This window comes from Triplophysa rosa, linkage group LG14, assembly GCF_024868665.1.
Source record: "Triplophysa rosa linkage group LG14, Trosa_1v2, whole genome shotgun sequence".
NCBI classification, from domain to species: domain Eukaryota; kingdom Metazoa; phylum Chordata; class Actinopteri; order Cypriniformes; family Nemacheilidae; genus Triplophysa; species Triplophysa rosa.
The window spans coordinates 7,631,356-7,657,905 of NC_079903.1; the positions used below are offsets into that span (position 1 = coordinate 7,631,356).

At 38.9% G+C, this 26,550-nt stretch overlaps 1 protein-coding gene across 1 annotated transcript in view; it reads right to left on the minus strand.

Moving 5' to 3' along the window:
• Positions 1–12,828: 12,828 nt before the first annotated feature.
• Positions 12,829–26,550, minus strand: part of slc7a1b (solute carrier family 7 member 1b) — a 29,244-nt gene continuing 15,522 nt past the window's right edge. Inside the window, exons 2-12 of the mRNA XM_057350950.1 lie at positions 24,181–24,619; positions 23,940–24,098; positions 23,685–23,850; positions 22,299–22,432; positions 21,474–21,696; positions 20,977–21,116; positions 19,733–19,835; positions 18,688–18,896; positions 18,376–18,527; positions 18,046–18,154; positions 12,829–14,228 (exon numbers count right to left, since the gene is read on the minus strand). Of these exons, the coding sequence (XP_057206933.1) occupies positions 14,053–14,228; positions 18,046–18,154; positions 18,376–18,527; positions 18,688–18,896; positions 19,733–19,835; positions 20,977–21,116; positions 21,474–21,696; positions 22,299–22,432; positions 23,685–23,850; positions 23,940–24,098; positions 24,181–24,550 (1,941 nt within the window). The 5' untranslated portion in view covers positions 24,551–24,619 and the 3' untranslated portion in view covers positions 12,829–14,052. The remainder of the gene's footprint in view (positions 14,229–18,045; positions 18,155–18,375; positions 18,528–18,687; positions 18,897–19,732; positions 19,836–20,976; positions 21,117–21,473; positions 21,697–22,298; positions 22,433–23,684; positions 23,851–23,939; positions 24,099–24,180; positions 24,620–26,550) is intronic.

A 26,550-nucleotide genomic window follows, 5' to 3' on the forward strand; every position in this document is an offset into this window, starting at 1 on the left:
GCATTTCTGGAAAAAATTCAAACTTTTTTTAGCCAATTCTGTATAATGGTGGGTATATGTCAGATTGAGGTTTTGAGAGACAGAAAATTAACGTTTGCAAAAATATGAGAGCACACGTGACGTGTTGGGGTCCCAAACATGGATTTGCCAAGGTCCCCTAATGCACAAGTTCTCCCCGCGTATTCTCTGCTGCTGTTCTTAACTCAAAGCCTTAAACAGAATACTGTCAGACAGATGACCTTAGTGTTTTTTACAATTAAACCTAAAAAACACTCAAAACCCGGACCATGACCTTGAGTTAAAAAGAAATAACCCTTAATGCAAGCTGAGCAAATGTTTCCATTTTCTATTTTAAATATCGTCTTTTCACCATTTATGTAATTCTTTATCTGTCAAGTCTAGACAGTCCAAAGCTGTTGTTGATGAGTAACAGGATGGTATGTGTTGACACCATGACAGTGCAGATAGCCACTCCCTGTTACTCCTGCAGTCTGACACATCCCCAAAGCCCCACTGACCCCTTCTGGCACCGGCAGGAATGACTCATTGTGAACTACACATTATCTCTGGGCAGAGTTGTTCATTGCCTCACTGATTCATCATGTTTTGAACACAATAGTTTTGTTCATTCCAGCGCTGACGAACCAATGATGTTGATTGACTCAAAAAGAGATTCAATTCAATTCAGTTTTATTTATATAGCCAAAAAGAGATTCAATTCAATTCAGTTTTATTTATATACGCTTATTAGTATTAGTATTAAAATAACAAGGGTCGATCTTTGCTCTGGATTGTTGACGGAGATTAAATTCACAGGATCTCGCAGGAGGATGGCACTTGACGGTCAGCTGGTGCTGGTGCAATGTGTAGTTTCCTCTGGATGGGTATCCTGATAGTCAGTCAGTCCGCAGGCTCTCACAGGAGGATGACACCAGGTGGTTCTACTTGAGCCTGCATAATCTGTGGTTCTCTGCCCTCCTGTGGTAGGGGAGGAGGGCAGAGAGAGAACAATTAGCGTAGCTGCTGTTCATTAACTTATAAACAAGAGATAATACTGGTATGCATCATATGTACGCTTTGCTGAAAAGTTGTGTCTTTAATCTAGATTTAAATTGGGAGAGTGTGTCTGACCCTCGAATTGTATCAGGAAGGCTATTCCAGAGTTTAGGTGCTACGTATGAGAAAGCTCTACCCCCTTTGGTGGATTTAGTCATTCTAGATACTATCAGAAGTCCTGAGTTTTGTGATCGTAGACAGCGTGATGGGTTATAGCGTGATAGAAGCTCTGTTAGATAAGCGGGAGCTAAACCGTTTAATGCTTTATAAGTGATTAGAAGTACTTTATAGTCTATACGGTACTTAATGGGTAGCCAGTGTAGGGATGATAAAATTGGTGTTTTTCTAGACCTTGTAAGAACTCTAGCAGCTGCATTTTGACTGTAATTTGTTTAATGCTGATGCAGGACAACCACTAAGTAGTGCATTAACAATAATCCAGTCTTGAAGTCATAAATGCATGAACTAGTTTTTATGCATCAGAAATACACAGAATATTCCGCAGATTGGTAATGTTTCGAAGATGGAAGAAGGCTGTTCTTTTTTTCAAAAGACAGGTTGCTGTCCAAGGTAATGCCAAGGTCTTTAACAATATTAGCTGAGGTAACAGTGCATCCTTCTATTTGCAAGTTGTAATCTGTAATATTCCGATTACAGGTATTTGGTATGATAAGTAATATCTCTGTCTCATCTGAATTTAGAAGAAGAAAATTACTAGTCATCCAATGTTTTATGTCCTGAACGCACTCTTCCAGTTTTGTCAATTTTGAGGTTTCGTCCGGTCTAGATGATATGTATAACTGAGTATCATCTGCATAGCTATGAAAACTAATTCCATGTTTTCTAATAATGTTACCTAGGGGCAGCATGTATATAGAGAATAGCAAGGGTCCTAAAACCGATCCTTGAGGTAATCTACCTTTCATATCTAAAATTCTGGAAAAAGTAGTTTCAACTCAATTATGCTCCTTCCTCCAAAGGAATGACATCAATGAAGAATTCCAGTCTGGATTTAGAGCATGTCACAGTACAGAGACTGCTTTGATCAGAGTTACAAATGATCTGCTATTGGCGTCTGACCGAGGTTGTATCTCGTTATTGGTGCTGCTAGACCTTAGTGCTGCATTCGATACCATTGACCACAGCACACTCCTACATAGACTCGAAAATTATGTCGGCATTAAGGGAATAGCTTTGAAATGGTTTAAATCTTATTTATCCGACCGTTTTCAATTTGTAGCAATAAACAATGAGGTGTCACGCAAATCGCAAGTCCAGTACGGTGTACCACAGGGCTCAGTCTTAGGGCCTCTGCTCTTCGCATTATACATGCTACCTCTAGGAGATATAATAAAGCGACACGGAGTTAGCTTTCACTGTTATGCTGATGATACTCAACTTTATATTTCCTCGAAGCCTCATGAAACACAGCAGTTCCATCGAATAATGGAATGCATAGTCGATATAAAAAACTGGATGAGTAACAACTTTTTATTACTGAACTCGGACAAAACGGAAGTGTTACTTATTGGACCGAAAACTGCTATAAGTAACAACCAAGAATACTGTTTAACTATTGACGGATGTTCCATAAAACCCTCGTCGTCAGCAAAGAATCTTGGCGTTCTATTCGATAGTAATCTGTCATTTGAGAGCCACGTCGCCAACACCTGTAAAATTGCGTTTTTCCATTTTAAGAATATATCTAAACTACGTCATATGCTGTCAATCTCAGATGCAGAGAAGTTAATTCATGCATTCATGACATCAAGACTAGATTACTGTAATGCACTGTTAGGTGGTTGCCCTGCAGGCTTATTACAAAAACTCCAATTGGTCCAAAACGCGGCAGCTCGAGTTCTTACACGTACAAAAAAGTATGAACATATTAGCCCGGTTCTGTCAACCTTGCACTGGTTACCTATAAAGCATCGCGTTAACTTTAAAATCTTGCTTATTACCTATAAAGCCTTACATGGTTTAGCTCCTCAGTACTTGAATGAACTCCTTTTGTATTACAGTCCTTCACGTGCATTACGCTCTCAGGCGTCCTGTCAGTTGGTAATACCTAGAATTTCAAAATCAAGTGCAGGTGGTAGATCCTTTTCCTATCTAGCGCCTAAACTTTGGAATAGTCTTCCCTGCACTGTCCGGGAGGCAGACACACTCTGTCAGTTTAAATCTAGACTAAAGACGCATCTTTTTAATCTTGCATACACTACTCTTCCATAATATAAATCTTCAGAGGGTTTAGGCTGCATTAGTTAGATCAACCGGAACCAAAAACACAACTGATGTACTTGTTGCATCAAAGAGTACAGAACAGTACTCTACTCTCAGCCAGTCTTGTCTCATTGTTCCAAGGTTACCACAGCGAGCAGGATGCAGTTCATGGCCTGACCTGATGGTAGAGCGGAGAATGGGAAGTGGGGACCTGACAAGAGCTGAGATGATAGAGCTGGATAAAGAAGGACGCGGTCTCTTGACATGTCTTCACCACAAAATTTCAAATGCTATTAGATTATTAATGATAATCTTAAACTATAATTTATTTTATTATTAAGTTTATTTATTTTATTTAGCCTTGTTGTGCAAGTTCTCTGGAGCTTGTGCAGAGGCAGCAGCTTTTGCCAGAGGGGAACTGGAATCCCCTGGTTGGGCCTGGGTTCTCCTGAGGTTTTTTTTCTCGATTAGAGTTTTGGGTTCCTCGCCACCCAATGTTTGCACTATCTGCCTGACCGGGGGGGCTGCTTTAGAATTTAAAGTTTTACTTAATTAATATTGCATATAGGAATTTATTATCTGTTATATTTGACCTGTGCTTCTCTCTCCTTTATCCTAAATGTGTGCTCTCACTGAGCGTGTGTGTGTGTGCGTACTTGTCTGTGTACGTACGTGTGTGTGTGTGTGTGTGTGTGTGTCTCTGTGTTGTGTGTGTTGGTGCGTGTTGTGTGTGTGGAGTGTTTTGTGTGTGGGTGTGTCTGTCTTCTGTGTTTTCAACCTTTTCTTGTTTTTGCAGGTACAACTTTGATTGTTTTGCTTGTAGTCAATGTGTCTCATGTACAGCTGCTTTGTAACAATGAAAATTGTAAAAGCGCTATATAAATAAAGTTGAGTTGAGTTGAGTTAGTTTCCATAGTTTACTGGCATTTGAATTGATGATTCCCCATTTAAATGTACAAACTGATATTTGTCAGATAAATATGATCTGAACCATTGTAAGGCTTGTCCCTGAATACCAATATAATTCTGTAAGCGATCTAGCAGTATGGCATGATCTATGGTATCTAATGCGGCACTAAGGTCAAGTAAAACTAGTAGTGAAAAACAGCCTTGGTCTGATGCTAGAAGAGGTCATTTGTAATTTTGTGCGGTTTCCGTACCATGATGTGGGCTAAAGCCCGACTGAAATTTTCTGTGTAGGTCGTTCAAGTGTTTTTGCTAGTTTCAGCCCAACGCAGTTCTCATTTTCCTGTCCTGCACCACATTGTTTAAATGGCAAATGCATTTGCGCTCATTTGTGCGCCCGTGGGCGTAGTGGTCTAAAAAAGAGGTGTTTTCAGGCGCATTGTTGGCACGTTGCTATTTTGAGGAACTGAAAATAGACTGAATTTTTATTTATTTATTTAAAGAGCACGTTAGTAGAAAATGCGCCTCTGGGCCTAAATTAGGCCCTAATTTTAACCTTTTAGTTGACCTCACTATTCGGGGAATAGACACGGTCTCTATAAGATTGTCAACACAAACGCTTTGATTACTAGTTAGGTCGTGATTATTAGGGATTGGATTTACTAGTCAGATTGTGCGTAGAGTCTTGGAGATGTCTGATAGCAGCTCTGCTCTGATACTGCTGGGGTGCAGGCCATCAGGACAGAAAAGCCTAGGACACTCCCAGAAAAGTTCCCAATTATTTACAAAGAGCAGTTTATGTTCATTACACATGACAATAACCATTCATTTAAAGTGAATAGTCTACTGAACCTTTCGTGTCCTTGTCGGTACGTGGGAAGCGGTCCTGATACGATGATCTTCGCCGAGGGAAATGTACGGCGGACTTCCTCGATCAGACTCCTGAAATCGCTCTTCAGAATCTCCGACTGCCGCTTCCTGATGTCGTTCACCCCCACGTGCAGCACGACAGCTCCGATCTTCTTGTCTCCCTTCAGGATCGCGGGTACCTGGGCAGAAACATCAAGGACACGAGCGCCAGGAAAGCAATGTGTGCGCACTTTACCTTTAGTGGAGGAAGTGCGTACCTTCCGGACGATCAAGTCTCCGATGATCACAACGTTGGATTCAGTCTCGCGAAGAGCGGCAAAGCGGTTCCTGGTGGGGATCTCTAAGACCAGAGGCGGCACTGGGAGAGAAGTCATCGCTCCAGTCCTGGCTCGTGTCTTTCAACGTGGGTGTGCTGGTGCTGGAGTGAACTTCATCTGGGCTGTTTGCGTTCTGGGAGCCTGGGCTCTGTGCAGAGAAAAACGCAGAGTAGAAGAGGTGGGAGTATTAAGATCTTGCCGAAAACTTACCGCAGGCTTGCTAGCGTTAAACCAGGATGTTTCCAGCACAGTTTTCCACTCTCGCAGCCGTGCCTGCTTCTCTAAAGCCGAGCTGACACTACGGGACTGTGAGACAACTTGAATTGCTATGGCGCTTACACTACACAACAAAGTTCCTTCTCATCTGTCGTCATCTTGTCATAGCTGCGCGCATACTACACAACACACCGTTGACGAGATGCACACACCACAAAACATTCGGTGAAGAGGCGGTCCCGACCATCAGCGAAAATACGTTTAATTTTATCTTCTTTCCTCCGTTTATATCATCTGCACTGTGATGGCTGGATTCCACATGGTCGTTCAATCGCGCACACAACGAGATCACTAGGCGATAATATCAAACAGGTTTGAAAATATCGTAACATCTGGGATAGCTTGAGACAGGTCCAGATCACGTTGCACACCTGCTTATACTTAAGAGCTTTGGCGACCGAAACGAGCACCGATTTGGTCGCGATCTGAAGGTTTTGTCACAGACCTTGGAAATCTGTCCGTGACAGCAAAATCCAGCCAAAAGTCACATAGTGTGAGCTTGCCATAATAGATCCTGGATCAGCTTCTCCACAGCCTCCAGTTCCAACTGCACTGACTGTAGCTCGAATGTGTCCTCATCTGCACTCTGGGAAACACACATATCTGAAACATTAGCCATTTGTAATGTATTCGGTGATAACAATACGGAGGGAAGTATAAGTCAATGCTTGGAAATGCTAAGAGTGCTAGCAGTCTGTGGGCTAATAGCGAATGTCAGGATAAAAATGGTAATTATCAGTTTTAAGATGATTGTGATACAAGAAACACTTTAGGGTGGGTTAATAAGTTTAAGCAATGATGTAAAGCACAAATCTTAAGATATAATACAATTTAAACAGTGAATTAAGAATAAGTCTGACACCAAAATTCAGCTGAACTGTTGTATGGCCTCTAAAGAGTCATATGGATTGCATTGACTGTAGTTGTGTTTTATTTTTAAACCATAACCATCCAGAAAATAATCCCACTGTATTTATGTATATCATTTGCAAACGGAAAAAAAGAGGGAAATCCTCAACATTTTGAACTGGATCCCTTTGAAATTCACACCCTTTCCAGTCCTGTTTTTTTGTTGTTGCTTATTGTAGATTTTAAAACTAAACAGATAAGAATGAGATAATATAATAAAATAAAAGATGAAATCTTTGTCTTAAAATGTTCTTTTCCGAACCAAAAATGGTTGTTCTATGGCATGATAGTAAAGAGCCCTGTAAGAACTTCTTAACCCTGGTTTATGAACCCCTGCTCTTAAACAGAATTTTCCCAGAGAGCTACTCATAAATATTCATTAAATATTTGTGTGCTTATCTAGTATCCGAAACTGTAGCATCTCAGAGAAATGTCCGACCAAGTGCTGCCTTTCCTGCTGCTGACCAACTTTATGGAGATGCAGATTTCATTTCCCAACAGGACTTGGCACCTTGCACACAGTGCCAAAGCTACCAGTACCTGGTTTAAGGACCATGGTATCCCTGTTCTTAATTGGCCAGCAAACTCGCCTGACCTTAACCCCATAGAAAATCTATGGGGTATTGTGAAGAGGAAGATGCGATATGCCAGACCCAACAATGCAGAAGAGCTGAAGGCCACTATCAGAGCAACCTGGGCTCTCATAACACCTGAGCAGTGCCACAGACTGATCGACTCCATGCCACGCCGCATTGCTGCAGTAATTCAGGCAAAAGGAGCCCCAACTAAGTATTGAGTGCTGTACATGCTCATACTTTTCATGTTCATACTTTTCAGTTGGCCAAGATTTCTAAAAATCCTTTCTTTGTATTGGTCTTAAGTAATATTCTAATTTTCTGAGATACTGAATTTGGGATTTTCATTAGTTGTCAGTTATAATCATCAAATTAAAAGAAATAAACATTTGAAATATATCAGTCTGTGTGTAATGAATGAATATAATATACAAGTTTCACTTTTTGAATGGAATTAGTGAAATAAATCAACTTTTTGATGATATTCTAATTATATGACCAGCACCTGTATATATATATAACACTCACCTAAAGGATTATTAGGAACACCATACTAATACGGTGTTTGACCCCCTTTCGCCTTCAGAACTGCCTTAATTCTACGTGGCATTGATTCAACAAGGTGCTGAAAGCATTCTTTAGAAATGTTGGCCCATATTGATAGGATAGCATCTTGCAGTTGATGGAGATTTGTGGGATGCACATCCAGGGCACGAAGCTCCCGTTCCACCACATCCCAAAGATGTTCTATCGGGTTGAGATCTGGTGACTGTGGGGGCCATTCTAGTACAGTGAACTCATTGTCATGTTCAAGAAACCAATTTGAAATGATTCGAGCTTTGTGACATGGTGCATTATCCTGCTGGAAGTAGCCATTAGAGGATGGGTACATGGTGGTCATAAAGGGATGGACATGGTCAGAAACAATGCTCAGGTAGGCCGTGGCATTTAAACGATGCCCAATTGGCACTAAGGGGCCTAAAGTGTGCCAAGAAAACATCCCCCACACCATTACACCACCACCACCAGCCTGCACAGTGGTAACAAGGCATGATGGATCCATGTTCTCATTCTGTTTACGCCAAATTCTGACTCTACCATTTGAATGTCTCAACAGAAATCGAGACTCATCAGACCAGGCAACATTTTTCCAGTCTTCAACTGTCCAATTTTGGTGAGCTCGTGCAAATTGTAGCCTCTTTTTCCTATTTGTAGTGGAGATGAGTGGTACCCGGTGGGGTCTTCTGCTGTTGTAGCCCATCTGCCTCAAGGTTGTGCGTGTTGTGGCTTCACAAATGCTTTGCTGCATACCTCGGTTGTAACGAGTGGTTATTTCAGTCAAAGTTGCTCTTCTATCAGCTTGAATCAGTCGGCCCATTCTCCTCTGACCTCTAGCATCAACAAGGCATTTTCGCCCACAGGACTGCCGCATACTGGATGTTTTTCCCTTTTCACACCATTCTTTGTAAACCCTAGAAATGGTTGTGCGTGAAAATCCCAGTAACTGAGCAGATTGTGAAATACTCAGACCGGCCCGTCTGGCACCAACAACCATGCCACGCTCAAAATTGCTTAAATCACCTTTCTTTCCCATTCTGACATTCAGTTTGGAGTTCAGGAGATTGTCTTGACCAGGACCACACCCCTAAATGCATTGAAGCAACTGCCATGTGATTGGTTGATTAGATAATTGCATTAATGAGAAATTGAACAGGTGTTCCTAATAATCCTTTAGGTGAGTGTATATAGCCACTCTTTAAGCACCACATACTGTATACGTTATTAAAATAAATAATTAAGAAAGAATATGCAGAAAAGCATACAAGATATTATATATTACATTAATCGATCAATCTGCAACATTTATAATTCAAAGTGACAACAACAGCCACAAATCCATATAATAAATGTCACAATCAACTGCTGAATCATTATTTAGTAGTAGGAAGATGTTTCCCAGCCATTCACTCTGATTAGCACGAGCGCTGTCACTCCTGTGCATGACTGTGTGCTCATCTACCACACATCTGTGCACATCCACAATATGTTTTAAACTAATAATAAAAATACTGAAGCGTCTGAAAAACTACAAAGAGCTTCTAGGTACACTTTTGTTTCATCAAAACTCAGAACAATGAATAACACAGCCGCACCAGGCTAAACTACAGTAACGTAACTCTCTCTATCTGCCAGTCGTATTTCAGGGGCTCTCAAAACTACCGTCAACTCTCTGTAACGAGGTGCAGAAAAATCAAACAGCACATCCTCATGAATGACACATTTCTGTGCGCTACAACATCATCATGATCGTGTTCTAAAGTATGCCGTCATTGGAGTGAAGTGCTTTCATTTTGCTGGAGGTAACAAAACAACTAACGTTAGTTAACGAGGGGTGAACGCAGACAACACTTTTTTTACAGTGGATGGTAAAGGGTCTTGTATCGCTCCCGCATCATATTAAGCTGCATTTATAACAAAGAATGGCAAAGATGCAGATGTCATGTTAATGCACACACCTTGTAACGTCACTCTGCTTATGACGTTCACTCCACTCTGTGCTGTTGTGAACTGAAGAATGCGCTTGCGCTAAAAACGCAGCCTGTCGCCGTTTTCATAATAAGAGTTTTAAAGGGGACTAAAAAGCGATCTCGAATTCTTGTACAGTTTGCATAATTACTCACAATATTTTAGGGGGGCTAGGCTAGAACTTTAGGGGGATTTAGCTCCTAAAAAGGGCCTAGCAATGCCACTGTCTACAGTTCTGATGAGTTTTAATGAATGTGTTTGAAATAAAACCGATCTAGTTGGATGCTATGCAACATCATAAAATATTTCAGGAGCAGGTTTTTTGGTTGTTTATATAAAAAGTGACATTTAATTGCTTTACAGAAAGTTATACTTAACGTTAAATCTAATATTCAATTACAATATCAAGGGGAATAATTAAAATGAACCTTTATGGGGTTTTTTGGCATTGTGCAGCTCTAAAGAGAAACAAATGTGTATTTCTTCTACATTTCTATTAAAAAAGGGTCCTGGCATTTAAAAGGTTTGGCCATGAGTCACAATCTTCCAAAGTCCATTTGTTTATTTGTAATGTAAGTTCACAAGGAGTTGAAGAATAAAACCTAATCAATGTTATAATAAATACAGGAAAGCTCGAAATGTGTCTGCTTGTTGCGTATACTGTATGCGCTTCAATATTTCAATGTGGAGCTCATGCGTATTGACTTGTGTGCGTTGTTTTTGCATGTTCATGTTTTTATTGTTTTAACTAATTGACCATAGATATGCGCATTGTCCGTACAATTAACTAATAATTTTTAATTCATGAAAAAAAATCAGATATATAATTAATGAACATTAACATAATTCTTATTTAAGATGTTAATTTATTTTAAACGTTTTGGGTAAAATTAGGGTCTAATTTGCAAAACTGTGGGAACGGATTGTGAAAGCGCGTGCACAGTTTATGAATTTGTGGGTACGGATTTCAAAAACCAAGAGCACAGATTTGAATGTAGTGGCTACTGTTTATTAATCCGTGAGCACGAGGGAACCGTTTTAGAATCTGTGAGTACGGTTTTATAAACTGAGGGAACGAAATACAAATCTGTGGCCACGGATTTGCGGGTCTTGTTTTTTCTCTCCGACGGGTGACCAGACAGGCTCCGTATTATGCTGCTACCCCTTTAAGAGAAGCACGTATCTATAATGTAACACACGCGTTTTGTTCCCGTTAGCCACAATTGATTACTTTTTTTTAAGTATACTTGGTAATATTGCCATAATTTTGTCGATATGTCAGATTAAGAATAAGAAGACGTTAAAGAGAACTCAATTCAGTATTTTGCGAATTGTCTGATGTGGCATTCCGAATGTTTGATGAATCACACGTGAACCCTGTCGTAAAATGATTTCTGCGCTCGTTTATACGTTAGATTGATGAATGAGGACCATTATGTTCGTTGACAGAGGCGGATTAACCATATGGGCAATTGGGCAAGTGCCCAGGGGCACCAAGACTTTAGGGGCACCAAATAAACCCGCAATACAAAATATATTTTTTTATAAATGTACATAAGCATTTGTTTTTTAAAACTTAAGTCACGCATCTGCGCTAAATAGGCGTGGCACCATGTGCGGGAATACTCCCACTTCAGATAAAAATGGTTCTGTCCTCCGCACTTTATCGACACACCTCCGCCAATATTCCCGCCCATGTTATCTGGTTAGTTACATAGATTTGAGTGAATTAACATTCAGCCAATCACAAGTGAGTGTTATGTGTCGAGTCGTCTTTCGTGTAGCCTACACTTTAATCTTCAAACAGATGGAAGCGGGAACGATGCAGAGCGCATTGTTGTAGCGGCGACTAAAAATGCGGGGATTAGCACTGATTAATAAATGTATATATACATGGCATGCGTCAGAAATAAGATGTTATAGTGCCGATAATGTATGCTAATAGTACGTGGAGGTAAGGCCACTATTTAAGATCCAAACCTGGGTTTTAAAGTGAAAGTGAAGAACGGTCGGTGTCATCACTATAGCAATCAATTCATATGTGTCCTTTTTAGTGGAGTACACTTTTATCTTGGTACTTATGTGATCGTTTAGTAAGAAGAATATACACATACTGTGCTTAAATAGAGCGTTTGAATAGCTGTATAGCAGTTAAAATAGTAACAATAACGTTTCATGTTATTTTTATGAATAACCTTGCTATACATTGTAATCTGGTGAATGCCACTTTGGTGAATTAAAGTCCCAATGTCCTGAAAATCTGTACATTGTTCCATTGTCCCCCTAATGTGAATACATACATGCAAACTATAGTGTGTGTGTGTGTCGTGGCACGCACAACATTTACACCTGTTAAAAAATGTTAGTGATTTTTTTTCACTACATCAAAACCTGAAATGTAACATTACAACACAAAGCAGGTGCCCCTTAACTACAGTAGGCCTAATTGTTAAAAATGCTTGATGGAAAGAGTTGTTTTTTGTCTTCTTTTCTACAAAAGTGTCATGTTAATGTGTAATTCTTGTAAAATAGTATATTATAAATTGCTGAGTTTCATTCTTATAAAATCTTTTAATATATAAATCTTTTAATGAGTGGATTCTTGCGTGTGGGTAGGTGGGTTGATGGGGAGGCACCTCTGGGGCTGTTGCCCAGGGGCACCATGAGGTCTTAATACGCCTCTGTTCGTTGATATTTGTGACTTTGGTGAAGATCCGATCACCTTTCATGAGCAATTTAAGCAGAAAACCAGGAAATTGAAAATGGTTCACATACTTCTTACAACAGTATGTAATTTGATAATGAATGTTATCTAATTAAGGTGAGAAGAGACACTTGAACACATAGTTTACAAAAAATTGAAAAATCTTTCACCATTTGCTCACCCTCATGCCACTCCAAAATTGAACACAAAATATATTTTGAACCAAATAACATTGGCTCCATTCACTGTATGAACACAAAACCACCGAGACATTTCTCAAAATATCTTCCTTTGTGTTCCAATAACGTAAGAGTCATATAGGTGGTTACAAATGACACGAGGATGAATAAAATGCTGTAAATCATTTTCTTGATTTAATGTAAAACTTTGCTTATTGTGAAATTGGTGAGACGTTTGATTTAGTGATTCTATAATAAAAATGAATTTTGCACAAAGTTTTGTTTTTTACAAACAACACAATTTATTTTGAACACCAGCAAATATTTACAATACATGTCATTTACATTTTTATCTTTTGCTAAGAACCAATTATGTTTACGTAAAAAAACTGTAAAATGTCATTCTTACTGCAACACAACCTTTTTGCAAAGTATTTTAATGCATATTACGAACATGTCAATATGATAATGAAGTTTATGGGGAATTCACTAGAACCACCAAAACCATTAATGCTTTTGAATGGATTGTTTTTGTATTCTAAAATCCACAAATCCAGAATGAGAATTAAGACAAAACTTAATAAAGTTCACTTAAAATCCAAAATACTGTACAAAAATTATTAACCCAACACCAGATGCAAACGTATAACTGCCAACAGACAAGCAATGTGCACAAACGTCAACTGTCAGGCAATGTGACCATAGGAAGGCATAATAATCCCTCTGAATAAAGTAGAAGAAAAATATTCTCATACCAGCTCCCACTTTCAGAAGGACGTGTTTTTTTTTATATAAAACCATGACATTAATTGCACATAATTATTTATTCATGTATTTATTCATTTATTTATTAGATATTATTTATTATAATGATCTTGCTTGGTCTATAAACACCATGCACTGTGCTGTGTTTTACCTTTCTGTGTTTTTCTTATTTGCTCCTGTAAAGCTGCTTTGGAACAATGCACATTGTGAAAAGCGCTATATAAATAAAATTGAATTGAATTGAATTGAATAATCTGTCCTCCATTGGTAATTCAGGGTTAGGGTCTTTGACCTCACGCCTGTGAGAATTCTGTAGATTTGACATTAAAAATGCGTAGCACAAAGAGAATTGTGGGTAATATTAGGGATCCCTCTAAAAAACTCAACAGAAAAGCATGAAAGTATGCAAAAAATAAATAGATAAAAAACAGACAGAAAGGAAGAACAGATCGTTCCAATAGTGCAAAGTCCCAACATATGCTTAGGGCACGGATGCTGTGACCCTGTTATGATCAGTAACGCTGTCCTTCACACTTTTACCTGAATAAAAAAGCAATTTATTCGTCAAGAAAAATATAAATGTCCCGTACGTCTCGTAATGCTGCTTAAAGGTGCTTTGGCTCTAGTAACACATAACGGTCATTGATAGTTTGTAGAGCAGCGGACATGTTGAAGATCAATAGCAGCTCGGTTTGGTTTCAGCTGGTAGGAAATGAACGTAAAAATATAGCACGTCAACTGTGGTTTCAAGAGTCGCTGTCCTCTGCCGTGACTGTAATGCCGTTACTGATGAAAGCCTCTTTCTCGGGTACAGGTTCATCTGTCATTATCGCTTTGAAGGTGGCGTTTTCTTCTGTGCCGTTACTGCTCAACGCTTCTTCTGTACTGTGACTGATCCCATAGCAAAAATAAATAACAAAACCTAGAAAAACAGAGGAAAGGGAGGCTGAAAAAAGACTTTGGACTTGTATTAAATTTTCTCTACATTGTTGGTAACACTTAACAATTAGGTCTCAGTTAATAACATTGTTAATACATTTATTTTTGTTAGCAGATATGTTGGATTTTAAATATACATTTGTACACAAGCCCTCAGCTCTTACTATTTTATCGTGAACCCAGTATTGTGTTTTGTATCATAATATTTTTAATATAATTTCATGAAATTACACTGAAATTCCAATAAAAGGTTTATTTCTAAAACATTGACAACATTAACATTAATAACTTTTGTTGTACATACAACTTGGTAAAGGATTGACAATTCAAAATTCAATTTAACCTGGAATAAGAAAATTACTAGCTCTGTGTAATAAATTGAATTTAAATTTAATATACCAAATAGCTTTTATAATAAAAATGTAATAGATCTGTCTGAAAAATAAAGCTACATTTAACATGTTGGCAGCTCAACCAATAGGATTAAAGTGATAGTGTAATAAAACAGTTCACCCAAAAATAATATTGTTACACCCCTTATCTATAAAGCTAAAAAGCTAAAAAACACAGTATTTTCCTATATCATTCCTCTTACTTCATTGGCCAAGAAAAGCTGGCCAAATATTGTCTAAAACGAGGGATTCACCGATATGTAAATTTTGGCCAATAACAATAACTGCTAAATCTTTAACGTTGGAAGCCTATACATTTTTTTGGTACAAAAGGCAAAAAGTCGACAACTGCTTTTATTTTAAAACATTAACTGCAGAAAACAAGGTAACATTTAGTTTTTTTTTTTTTCTGAAAGTCATGTACCAAGCGTACATTACACTAGTTAAAGTTTCTTTAACTTTCCTGGTATAATGTTTATTTAATAAACAAATTATAGATGTTCTTCCAGTGCAAACCAGAAAAGTGTTCTCAATAGCCACAAGTCTAACAGGTCTTAAGACAGAAAGCATTTAAATGTCATTAAATGTCAATCTGCAGTATGCTTTAAGGATTTGTAATTTATTAGCTTTAATATATTGGCCTGATTTTATTATGGGGCCGACACTGATATGGCCGATAATGTATCGTGCATATCTAAAACAAAAGTGTTAAGATGATAACAGTCACACTAGCATCCTGCCAAACAGTACAAACATCTAGCTTGTGATTACTTATATAACAGTACTCATTTCATTTTTGAGTTTCTGTTGCCCAGGGCTGTACAGTGCGACATATAGGTCGCACGTGCTACCAAAAAAACGGTCTGTGCTAATACATTAGCCAGTGTAGCACGTATGTGATACAGTTTGGCATGCCGTTTCGCGGACGCAGAATCCTGTTATTTAAATATGTCATCTGGGTATTCTGAGTCTGAGTGAATGAACTACACCGTTACACGTGCTACACGTGTGACACTCGTGGATTTGTCTGCGTCTGCACTGTATGAGTATATTAAGACATGAACTTAAGAAAAAATCTCCAGAGTTGCTCTGAGAGTTTATTTCACGAGCATTTTACTGTTTGAGTGTAGCTACCATCAAACACACTAAACTCAAGCATCTTCCCGACGACCTGTCAAAATAAAGGCCCTGTTAACCTGAACACTTAGACAAAAAAATACTGTACTACAGTATTTGCTATAGAAAATATACCCACGGTTGTATAGTAAAAAAAGGAAAACAACAGAAAAATTAAAACAAATTTAAGTAAACTAAAAATGATATGGCCCTACAGGGCTCTAGAGTGCGACCAATTTGGTCGCACATGCGACTTGATTTCTCAATGGTGCGACTAAGAAAAATCTGAGGTCGCACCGGTGCGAACCGCCGTTCGAGGGAGAAAAAAAGTCTCCGCGACTCTGAAAGTCTCCCTGTGATTCAACAACAGACACACATTAGGCCCATATTGTGGTCTAAACCAATCAGAGATAGTGAAGGGCGGACCCCCCTCTGATTGGCCGTGGTCCAGATTTTCCTGTAAGTGTGTGTACCAGAGGTGCGTTAACCGAAAATTCTCTGTCATTGACAAAAAATGTTTACCAGTGATGGAAAAATCTGAAGGTCGTCCGTCCGTCAGCTATTTTGACGGATTACAATGAGGGCAATTTGTAACTCCCGTTTCCCTTCATTAGAGCGCGATATGCTCGCGAAGGGACATGCGTGTTTTCACCCGTCATTGTTACTGACTAGACATATGTGATGCGATCTGAGAAAACCAGTCGGATGTCGCGCTGAGACAGTTCACCTATCAAAGTAAACCACATAACATGAAGAATGAAGGAGTAGCAATGCACATTTCCCGCCAGTCCTGTGTAAACTACGGCATGCTAAGTTTTTTTCATACAATGTTTTTGTGAGATGACAGAGCTCCCCGTCTGCAGCACCGGGAGTTATCGCTGCTCATGCGAGCCGCACCGCGATCGCAAAACATACAAGGGATGATCAAAAGTCCAGACACTATGCACATGATAAACAAGGTAAAACTTGCTTCACTGCTTATTAGTTGTTGTCCGTAATGTTTGCTAGTTTCCTTGTGTAGTGATAATGGCAGAGCTCTCGTTCTTTAAGTGTGCCCGCACCATTTTCCTTACTTTCGATTTATTCAAACGGTTTTGTACAGTATTTTTATAGACTTCAACACTAGGAAATGTTTTTTTATCCAATTGTTATTAGAGAAAGTCTTTCACCACTGTAAAGTGACTTTTCCTTGTGATACTGGACTGTTGTGCTTTTATTTTCATCACTTAACTTTAAACCCGTTTTTCTCCAAATTCCGTTCCTGAAAATCATAGCGCTTCAGCCGACCTCAGCCATAACTTTTGTTACATACACAAGGTATGAGCAAAATAAAAACTGATTTGGAAAGGGCTTGGTATCAAAAACTGTAATATATAAATTTGCACCGTGTGTTGGGATTTCTCAGATCGAATCACATATGATTATAAACATTAAAACATTAAATATATAGATGAATATGAACAACAACGGCTTTATTGGGCATTCAGTTGTATTAAAATACAACAAGTTCCGACACGCAAGTACAGCGTGATGACGTCACGAACATACTAATTACCACCTAACGCCACCTTGCACCATAGTGACGGGTAATAATAGATTATGACGGATTTTTTACGAGCCTGTCAGTCAAAATGACGGACAATAAAAAAGTCTAGCGCAACCTCTGGTGTGTACGTGTGAAAATGCGTGTGCTGCAGTCAGACAGAGAGGTGAGGAGCCTATAGGCCCGTCAGTTAAACAGAGTGGATGTAGCCGCGGATGATGAGAGAAGATGAAAATAATGATTGACAACTGTTTCGTGAATAATGTTAAGTTAAGGCCTGATCCGTCCGAAAATCATAAGCAATGCTCTGACATGGAGCCATCAACCTCCCAGGTTATGTCAAGCCCTGGTCCATTTATCTTGAGATGTTTTAAGTTTCAGTTCAGTGAAGCACTTTAAGCACCAACACTTTTTCAGTAAGTGACCTTTCTTGTAGAATTGTGCTTCAAATAAAGAACGTTACGTTGACCAGATTGTTAGTTAATCATTTACAAGTCAATTTTGCCTATATGGACAGCGATTTAAAAAAAAAAGATCTAGTAAAACTGCGGTGTTAAATGCGATGCGGTCGAAAATTTGGGTGCACCTAACTTTTGAGCTGGTGCACCCAAGAAAAAAAGTTAGGCGCACCAGTGCAACCAGTGCAAAAAGTTAGTCTAGAGCCCTGCCCTAATTTATCCATCTGTATGTAACATTAATGTCATTTGTCAGTTATTCACGTGATGAACTGCAGAAGGAATAAGACTCACCTATGGCCATCCAAATGGCGAAGCGCATCCAGGTGCCTGTATCCAGCTGCATCATCAGGTACACATTAATAAACATGCTCAGGACGGGGAGGAACGGCAGAAGAGGAACCTGGGCAACACACATACAACGGAAAACTTAACCTAAGATGGTTAACTGGTTTAGCTGGAAAGCTAACTGATCTGACAAGCTTAAAAGAAAACTCAAACAAGCCAGACCAGTCTGGAAACCAGCTCAAGCTGTGCATACATGTTTATTCAACCAGAGAAGTCTTTACGTCTAACAGGTACAGTATGAGAGCCTTTAAACTCTACATGAAGGTTTGCGTTTACCTTAAAGGAAAGTTTTGTCTTGCTCTCTGGTTGTCGCCATATCAAGATGGTGACGATGAAACAAATCACGACCAGAGCTACAAGAATGACAAGAGCCCATATCTGAAAGCCACCCTGCACTGCCACAACACAGAACACACACACCAGCACACCTACAGAAGAAAAAACAAATATTGGATTGAAATGAATTGGCTAACACATGACATCACACAGCACTGCGCAGACCACCTGGCGTATGACATCAAAGTACCACGACAGAATCACTCTGTTGGTATAGTATATACTAGTATGTTGTTGTGTACTGTGTCTGACCTAATACACTGGTGCAGATGTTGACGATACGGCCAGATAGACGAGACGGTTCTTGGTTTTTGGGGCTGAGGATGTTGCTCAGAGTGCAGTGATCTTGAGATCCAGGCAGGAAGTCTGCGCTGCTGTCATTAATGGAGTCCGCTTCAGTTTCCTCCTGACAGTTGGCTATCTGATACTCTACATTCACACTAGGCTGCTCTGGTTGGTACCTGAAAAAGAGAGAGATGGTCGTTTACAAAGTTTCACATAAAACTAGATTTGCATTTTCGATTATAAAATGTGCCAGCGTGAAGACCAATCACATTAAGCAAGTATCACCAGCAGTCTTGAATTGAGAGCATTATTTATTTGATCAAAAACACACTAATAAAATAGCACCTGAAGCCAAAATAATCAACATTTATTTTAAGTTTGTGTGACAATTGCTTGTATTCAATTTTGCAATGACAGATTGAAAACCCACACTACCGTTTAAAAGTTTAGAGTTACTACATTTTTTTAAATTATTATTTTCATTTAAAGGTGCAAGGTGTATTCTCACATGTTTACATTTATTTATAGTCAAAATTGTGTGCCAACATACTATGTTAACTAAAATGTTTCTGACAACACTAAACATCATCATTGTTTAAAAAGCATCTCAGGGCCAGACCTCAAGAAGCTTCTTAATAAAGTTAAAAAGAACATTTTAATTTTTGACATCTTCAGTCTAAACTTATTACGTTTGTGTTATTTCAATGTTTCTAAGAGGTTACTCTTATTCTAAAATGTGGAAAAATATAAATAAGTAACCCTCAACTTCGAACTGTATATGGGTACCGTGTCCTTTGGTGTGACAGCCAAAATTGAGAAAAAACGGAATTATTTTAAATTATTTTTATTTATAATTAAAATAGCATAAGAGAGATTTATCTTCATTGTTAGTTTGTTTTCTAAATTTTTGCTGTCAAGATAGGACACATGTGCGGTTTATTTGTCAACTACCAATATAATGCCAAACCCTTTCTTCCATTAAATTCACCAAGAAAAGCATCTTATGACGTACCTCAAAACCAAGACACATGCTGCTACTAGCGTGTATGCCAAAAGTGTGCCAATAGACATGAGATCAACCAGATCCTTTAGATCAAACAGAAAGGCCATCACAGCTGTTGAGAAAACAGGTTGTTAATGCAGGACAATCAAAGAAATCTGTTAGCATGTAAAATATATCATCGCAAAGCCATAAGAAGGGTAGTGGAATCACCGGAACTGAACTCCCTCCTTTACACAAAGTGCCCAAAGAAGGAAAGCATCAATGACACAAAGCATTCATGCCACTAAATACACTCACCAAAATTATAAACACAACACTTTTGTTTTTGCCCCCATGCTGATTAGACAGCATGATTATTGCACAGGTGTGCCTTAGGCTGGCCACAATAAAAGGCCACTCTAAAATGTGAAGTTTTATCACACAGCACAATGCCACAGATGTCGCAAGTTTTGAGGGAGCATGCAATTGGTATGCTGACTGCAGGAATGTCCACCAGAGCTGTTGCCTGTGTATTGAATGTTCATTTCTCTGTGATAAAACTGCAGATTTGATCTAGTTGTGGATATAACTTCGATATATAGAGCTTAAATCCTTTGTCCCGCTTGCTTGTTGGAGCAGGAGACCAGGCATCAACGATGCGTTGTACATCGTTAATGCTTATTTCTGGCAGATCATTAAGACATCTTGTAAACACTGACATTTTGCGTGGTGCGAGAGCAAACCGGAAACTGACATCCCGACTTCTGGCGACAGCGGAAGTTCGTCGCTACGCTTGTGCACATAGTCTATTAAATAAACTGCAAAGCCTGGAAATAATAATCAAATAATCAGTCATTTATAAATATGTCTTGTGACATTATGAATATGGACGCAGAGTAAACTGAATTAAATCTAATATATTCTAATAATCGACATTTTTGAAATGCATAAAGTAAATGTCTGTCAAACAATTATATTTATTATTAGGTGTGTTTAACGATTAATTACTTCCACAATAAAAGTTTGTGTTTACATAATACATGTCTGTGCACTGTGTACAGTACATGTACATATTTATTTATAAAACATTTATTCACTTTTTAATTTTTCTTATATATATATATATATACAGTATATGTATGTGCATATGTATGAGTTAATAAATACAAAATGAATGTGTACAGACATATATTATGTAAACACAAACTTTTATTCTGGGTGCGATTAATCATTGAACAGCCCTAGTGAAAAGGTGCTTTATCAGCCGTCCTCACCTGCCACTATTCCAGAGGTGAAGGTGGCTATTACAGGGGTTTTGGATTTTTCACTGATGTTGGCCAAGAACTTGAAGAGAAGCCCATCTTCTGCCATGGCCCATATTACCCGGGGCATTGGGAACATGGAGCCCAACAAACTATTTCAGGAGAGAAAGAGAGAGAGACACACACATCAGACAAACTCATATAGAAACAATGTTTGTAAAAAAATAAAATGGTTGCTAAAATATACTGGGTTCAGTCATGACCCCAGTTTGCCAAAACTCTGCTTTAGGATTTTAGTTCAAATCTGTTAGATTTGAAGTCAACTATAAACTTGTGTTTTCAAGTGTTGAAATTTAGCACAATATTTACATTCAGTGGTGCAAGATTGGGGCGGGACTATGACCAAGTGTTTGGAGAAACCCATTTGTCCTCGTTTATGATAGGGACGCGACTGACTGCAGAAATAACTGAAGCTGTATAATATAGTAGTCATTTCTACAAACACTTACCTTGTGGACAAAGCACAAAGAGAGCCAACAGCTACCGCATACGTCGCGCCTTCCCAGCCTACGTATTTAAAGGCCACAGGCAGAGGACTGTTCTTATCAAGCAAGTAGTACGGCATCATCATTGTGAGGGCAGCTGACACGCCAAAGTATGCGACAAAACAGATAAGCAGCGATGCCACGATGCCGATGGGTATCGCCCGCTGAGGGTTCCTCACCTCCTCTCCTGAAAAACAGTTAACAGAAAATGAGAAACAAAGCCAGACAGACTGAGCAACTAAAATTTAAGCAATGAACATAAATATGATTATTATTATATATTTTCGCTTGTTCTTGTGTGTGCCTACTACCTTCCAGCTCAATAGTCTTAATAAGAAATATATATTTTTGTACTTTCATTTGATTGAGAATTCCATTACAGTACTGTATATAATATAATTATATTAATACTATTCATATTAATGAGGAATGATATAACACATCTTATAAAACGGTCAGTTCTGGTCCTTGATTCTGATTGGCTGAGCAGAGTTCTAAGCCGTCATAAAATACCCTGATTTATAACAGCTGACCGCATTAATTAGCCTAAATATAATTGTATTTACTTTATTTTATGAAACCTTGCTACGCATATGGAATAACAGTCTTATAAAAGCTTATTGCTTTATTACTGAATTCCTTAAGATTAGTATTTTGACTGTACAGAAGAGGTTGAGTGAATCTTGTGGATTTTGTTTACATCATCTTTAATAGTCATTGAGCTCAATGAAAACCAATGATGTCTTATCGTCTTTTAGCACAAGTTCAAGATCAGAGTGAGAAACTCACCTGTGGTGGCAATACAATCGAAGCCAACAAAAGCGTAGAAACAGGTCGCAGCACCAGACAGAACTCCAGAGAAACCAAAGGGCATGAAGCCACCAGTACCCAAACTCTCTCCAGACGGCAACACCTCTGAAGAACTGATAAACAAACAATTATCACATTACAGCAATACTGTCCTATACAGTCATGTTTTCTTGAGAATACCAGTCAAATGTCATCAAGATTTAAAAAATTAAGACTAAAGAGGCATTTTCTTCAGAACATAAAGCACATTTTATAGATGGCTTCATCGGACGCACCCGCTGGCCCGAAGTTAACTTCAGGTCTGTGTTTGGTTAAAATATAACAATTTATTGAATATTTGCTTTTAATTCAATTAAAACTACTCAACAGTTGTTTATTATTTGTGGAGGCCTACCGGAAGTTAAGTTTGGGCCACATTATGTTGTTGCCGCTAAAACCAATTTTCATTAACACAACACGTGCAGATGTTTGAGTTGGTCTCTTCGTAACTTGTAGCTACTCATTAGTCTTAGTGATTCTCATTATGTAAAATATTACCAAAAATAAGCTACATTTGTTTTTACATGTCAATTAGCATAAATATAAAGCACATAAACAAACACTACTTTTTTTCCAGTAATGAGACTGTTTATTGAGAATGTGACATAAAAAATATTTAAGCACATTTTCTTTTAATTTCTTGTGAATAAATATGACAGAGGCTTCATGAAATTCAAGTTAATAATGCACACGCACTAATCTAAACACTGGACTAATGATTATTTCTGTTTAAATGTGTCGTGAATTAAGAAATGAATTTTAACTTGAGCTTTTGTTATATAAGAGGTCATCATATTTAAACGAACATCCTGTAAGTGTCAGAACTGAAAACGTCCATTACTGAAACAACAAACTTTAATGACACGCCCAGAGAACGCCAGGTCCTGTAATGTACCTATGATAGGTTGAACACCGCCTCCACAGAAGAATATCACTAATGCTTTGTTCGAGATCGCATAATCTGTCCTGATTATGTGTAACCTACAGTACGTGTCCACCAGTAATGTTATCCAATCATAGCAGAGGCCGTTTACTTCCAAGTCTTCAATGCGGCCTGCCCATAAAAACCGAGCGTTTCTCGAGCCGGCCTCAAAACCAGGGTAGAACATAGCCTATTACCTATTGATTTTGATGTTTTTGAATGTGAAAACCATGCGAATGTCATAAGTACACCTCAGACAACCGTATAAAAAAGGCCAGTTTACGACACCTTTAAATTCTGAAACGAAAGCATCCACATATCCCGAAATATACTGTAATATATACTGTATTTGAAAGCATTCTTCACAGTAATTCTTTCAAAATGAAACACAAACTGTTCTTTACTTCATATAGGATGTGCTGTTGAAGATATCCTCAGGTTTTAGATTCCAGTTATTGAGGGTTCCTTTGATCAAGCCCGACACCACCACAAACATCAGGACAAGAACATTGATGCAGGTGAACACTTTATTGACCATAGCAGACTCCTTTACTCCAAACGCCAACAGACCTGTAAAACACGTACAAGTGCCAAACATCAGATCATACGTCCAGACGCTTGACATCATCATTATTATGATGTATGATTCATTGGCTTACTTGTTAGAATGAGAATGATGAGGACAGCAAACATGTCGGGATACTCTGCGAGCACTCCCGGTGCGTTCATGTTCATGTGAAGCCTGCAGAAGTTTTCAATGTGTTTCCCAATGAGCTCATCAAAGGTGGCGCTCCACGCCCGAGCCACGCTGGACGTTCCTGTGAAGGTGAAGTGGTCAGGTACAGACTGACCATGATGTCATAATTTTGGTAAATGCACAATGTCAGAAAACAATCTTACCTATGACGTAAGAGAGGATGAGGTTCCAGCCAGTGATGAAGGCCCACAGCTCCCCAACTGTCACGTAGCTGTACAGATACGCCGAGCCCGTCCTCGGTACACGAGCTCCAAACTCAGCGTAACACAGTCCGGCCATGACCGATGCCAGCGCCGCAATGAGGAAGGACACGACAATAGCCGGCCCGGCATTTTCTCTTGCCACCGCTCCGGCCAGCACGTATACACCAGCGCCCAACGTACTGCCCACTCCGAGGGCCACCAGGTCAAAGGTGTTGAGACATCGAGAGAGCCGGGACTGTTCTGTGCTGCAGTCCACCACCTTCACCCTCAGGAGCTTCTTACCGAATCCTTTTATGTGGGCAAGAACCATGTTGACTTCTTTTTACACTCACTCTCCCACACAAACACACTCACTCTCACAAACAGCTGGGCCAACCACCTAAAAAAATACAAAGAGTGATAGCATTAGTTATTTATTTACGTTCCATTAAAGGTCTCCTTGACATCATCAAAACAAAAAGTGTGATAATTGTCAAAAGCATTAACAATATTTGTGGCATCCTGTCGATGCAGCATAAAATGTTTTACTTGTCTCTTGCTCAAGCAAAAATTTTTGGTTAAAGTAAGGAACTTACTAAGGAAGTACAGAGGGCGAGGCAATGACCATAGAGTAACAGGACTTATATGACTCTATTTGCTTTTAGCGAAACAGAAAATATGATGCTAGGCCAAAATATTAGTGAGTGACAGACCCAAGTCCCAATTTACTTCCATTGTAAAAGCACAGTCCCAGTCCCTATTCCCTTCCACTGTAAGAGTACAGTCCCAGTCCCTATTCCCTTCCTCTGTAAGAGTACAGTCCCAGTCCCCATTCACTTCCACTGTAAGAGCACAGTCCCAGTCCCCATTCACTTCCACTGTAAGAGCACAGTCCCAGTCCCCATCCACTTCCACTGTAAGAGCACAGTCCCAGTCCCCATCCACTTCAACTGTAAGAGCACAGTCCAAGTTCCCATCCACTTCAACTGTAAGAGCACAGTCCCCATCCACTTCCACTGTAAGAGCACAGTCCTAGTCCCCATCACTTCCACTGTAAGAGCACAGTCCCCATCCACTTCCACTGTAAGAGCACAGTCCTAGTCCCCATCACTTCCACTGTAAGAGCCCAGTCCCCATCCACTTCCACTGTAAGAGCCCAGTCCCCATCACTTCCACTGTAAGAGTCCCAGTCCCCATCACTTCCACTGTAAGAGCACAGTCCCAGTCCCCATCACTTCCACTGTAAGAGCACAGTCCCAGTCCCCATCACTTCCACTGTAAGAGTCCCAGTCCAGGTTTGTAAATTATTACTTTATGGTAAATAAATCATGACAAAGATTTTATTTTTGGGTGACCTGTCCCTTCAAGTAACGTAGGCAGTATGATCCTGATACACCTCCTGCTGGGAAAGCCACATGAGTGATGATATCTGAGCCTGGTTCTACCACTACAACCTGCTTGATTTCTCTTACTCATCGCTACTGTAATAGCTGCAAGCCAACAGCAGGTTGGAGTTAAGCCAAGCTCTCACTTGAACGTTACAGTAGGATCTTTTTATAAACATACAAGCGCAGAGCTAACGTCACTTCATGTGCTCGAACAAGACGAGACTCATGTACAAATGTTCATCCAGAAACAGATACAAGACCTGAATAGACAAATATAATTTAAATGTCACACGTTTAAGTCTCATTTTATTACTAAATAAATAACAAAACGAACAAATACAAACAAGCCCCCAATTGCCATTGGCCAGCCAAACAGATAGTCCCACCTCAAGCTCACGCTATTGGTGGAGGCAACATTGCCATGTCAGGCTGGCTGGGATACTCAAATGGCTTGCTGGCATCGCAAAAAATATTTTTAACATTCTTGTTAATAATTAAATCATTTTGACATTAAGATAGTGTCTTCAATTTATTTATAAAACAACTACTAACATTGTGTGTAAATACAGTACAATTTAAATTTATTTCTAGGGATGTTAAACGCTTAATCGCGATTAACTGCATCCAGAATAAAAACATACTGTACTTTACATACTGTAATATATGTCTGTGCATATTTATTTTGTATTTATAAACACATACAATACATACACACATATATATTTTAATTATACACGTATGTGTTTATAAATACAAATATGCACAGTACACAGACATATGCAAAAATAAGCTTTATTTCTTCATAAACAAAATATAATGTCTAAATTTAATGTCTAAGTATATTTTGATGAAGACAAAAAGTACTTCACAACACTGTACTCATGTTGTATGTTTATAAATGAGAAATATCAGAAGATCATTTTTATAAATTAAAAGACAATCT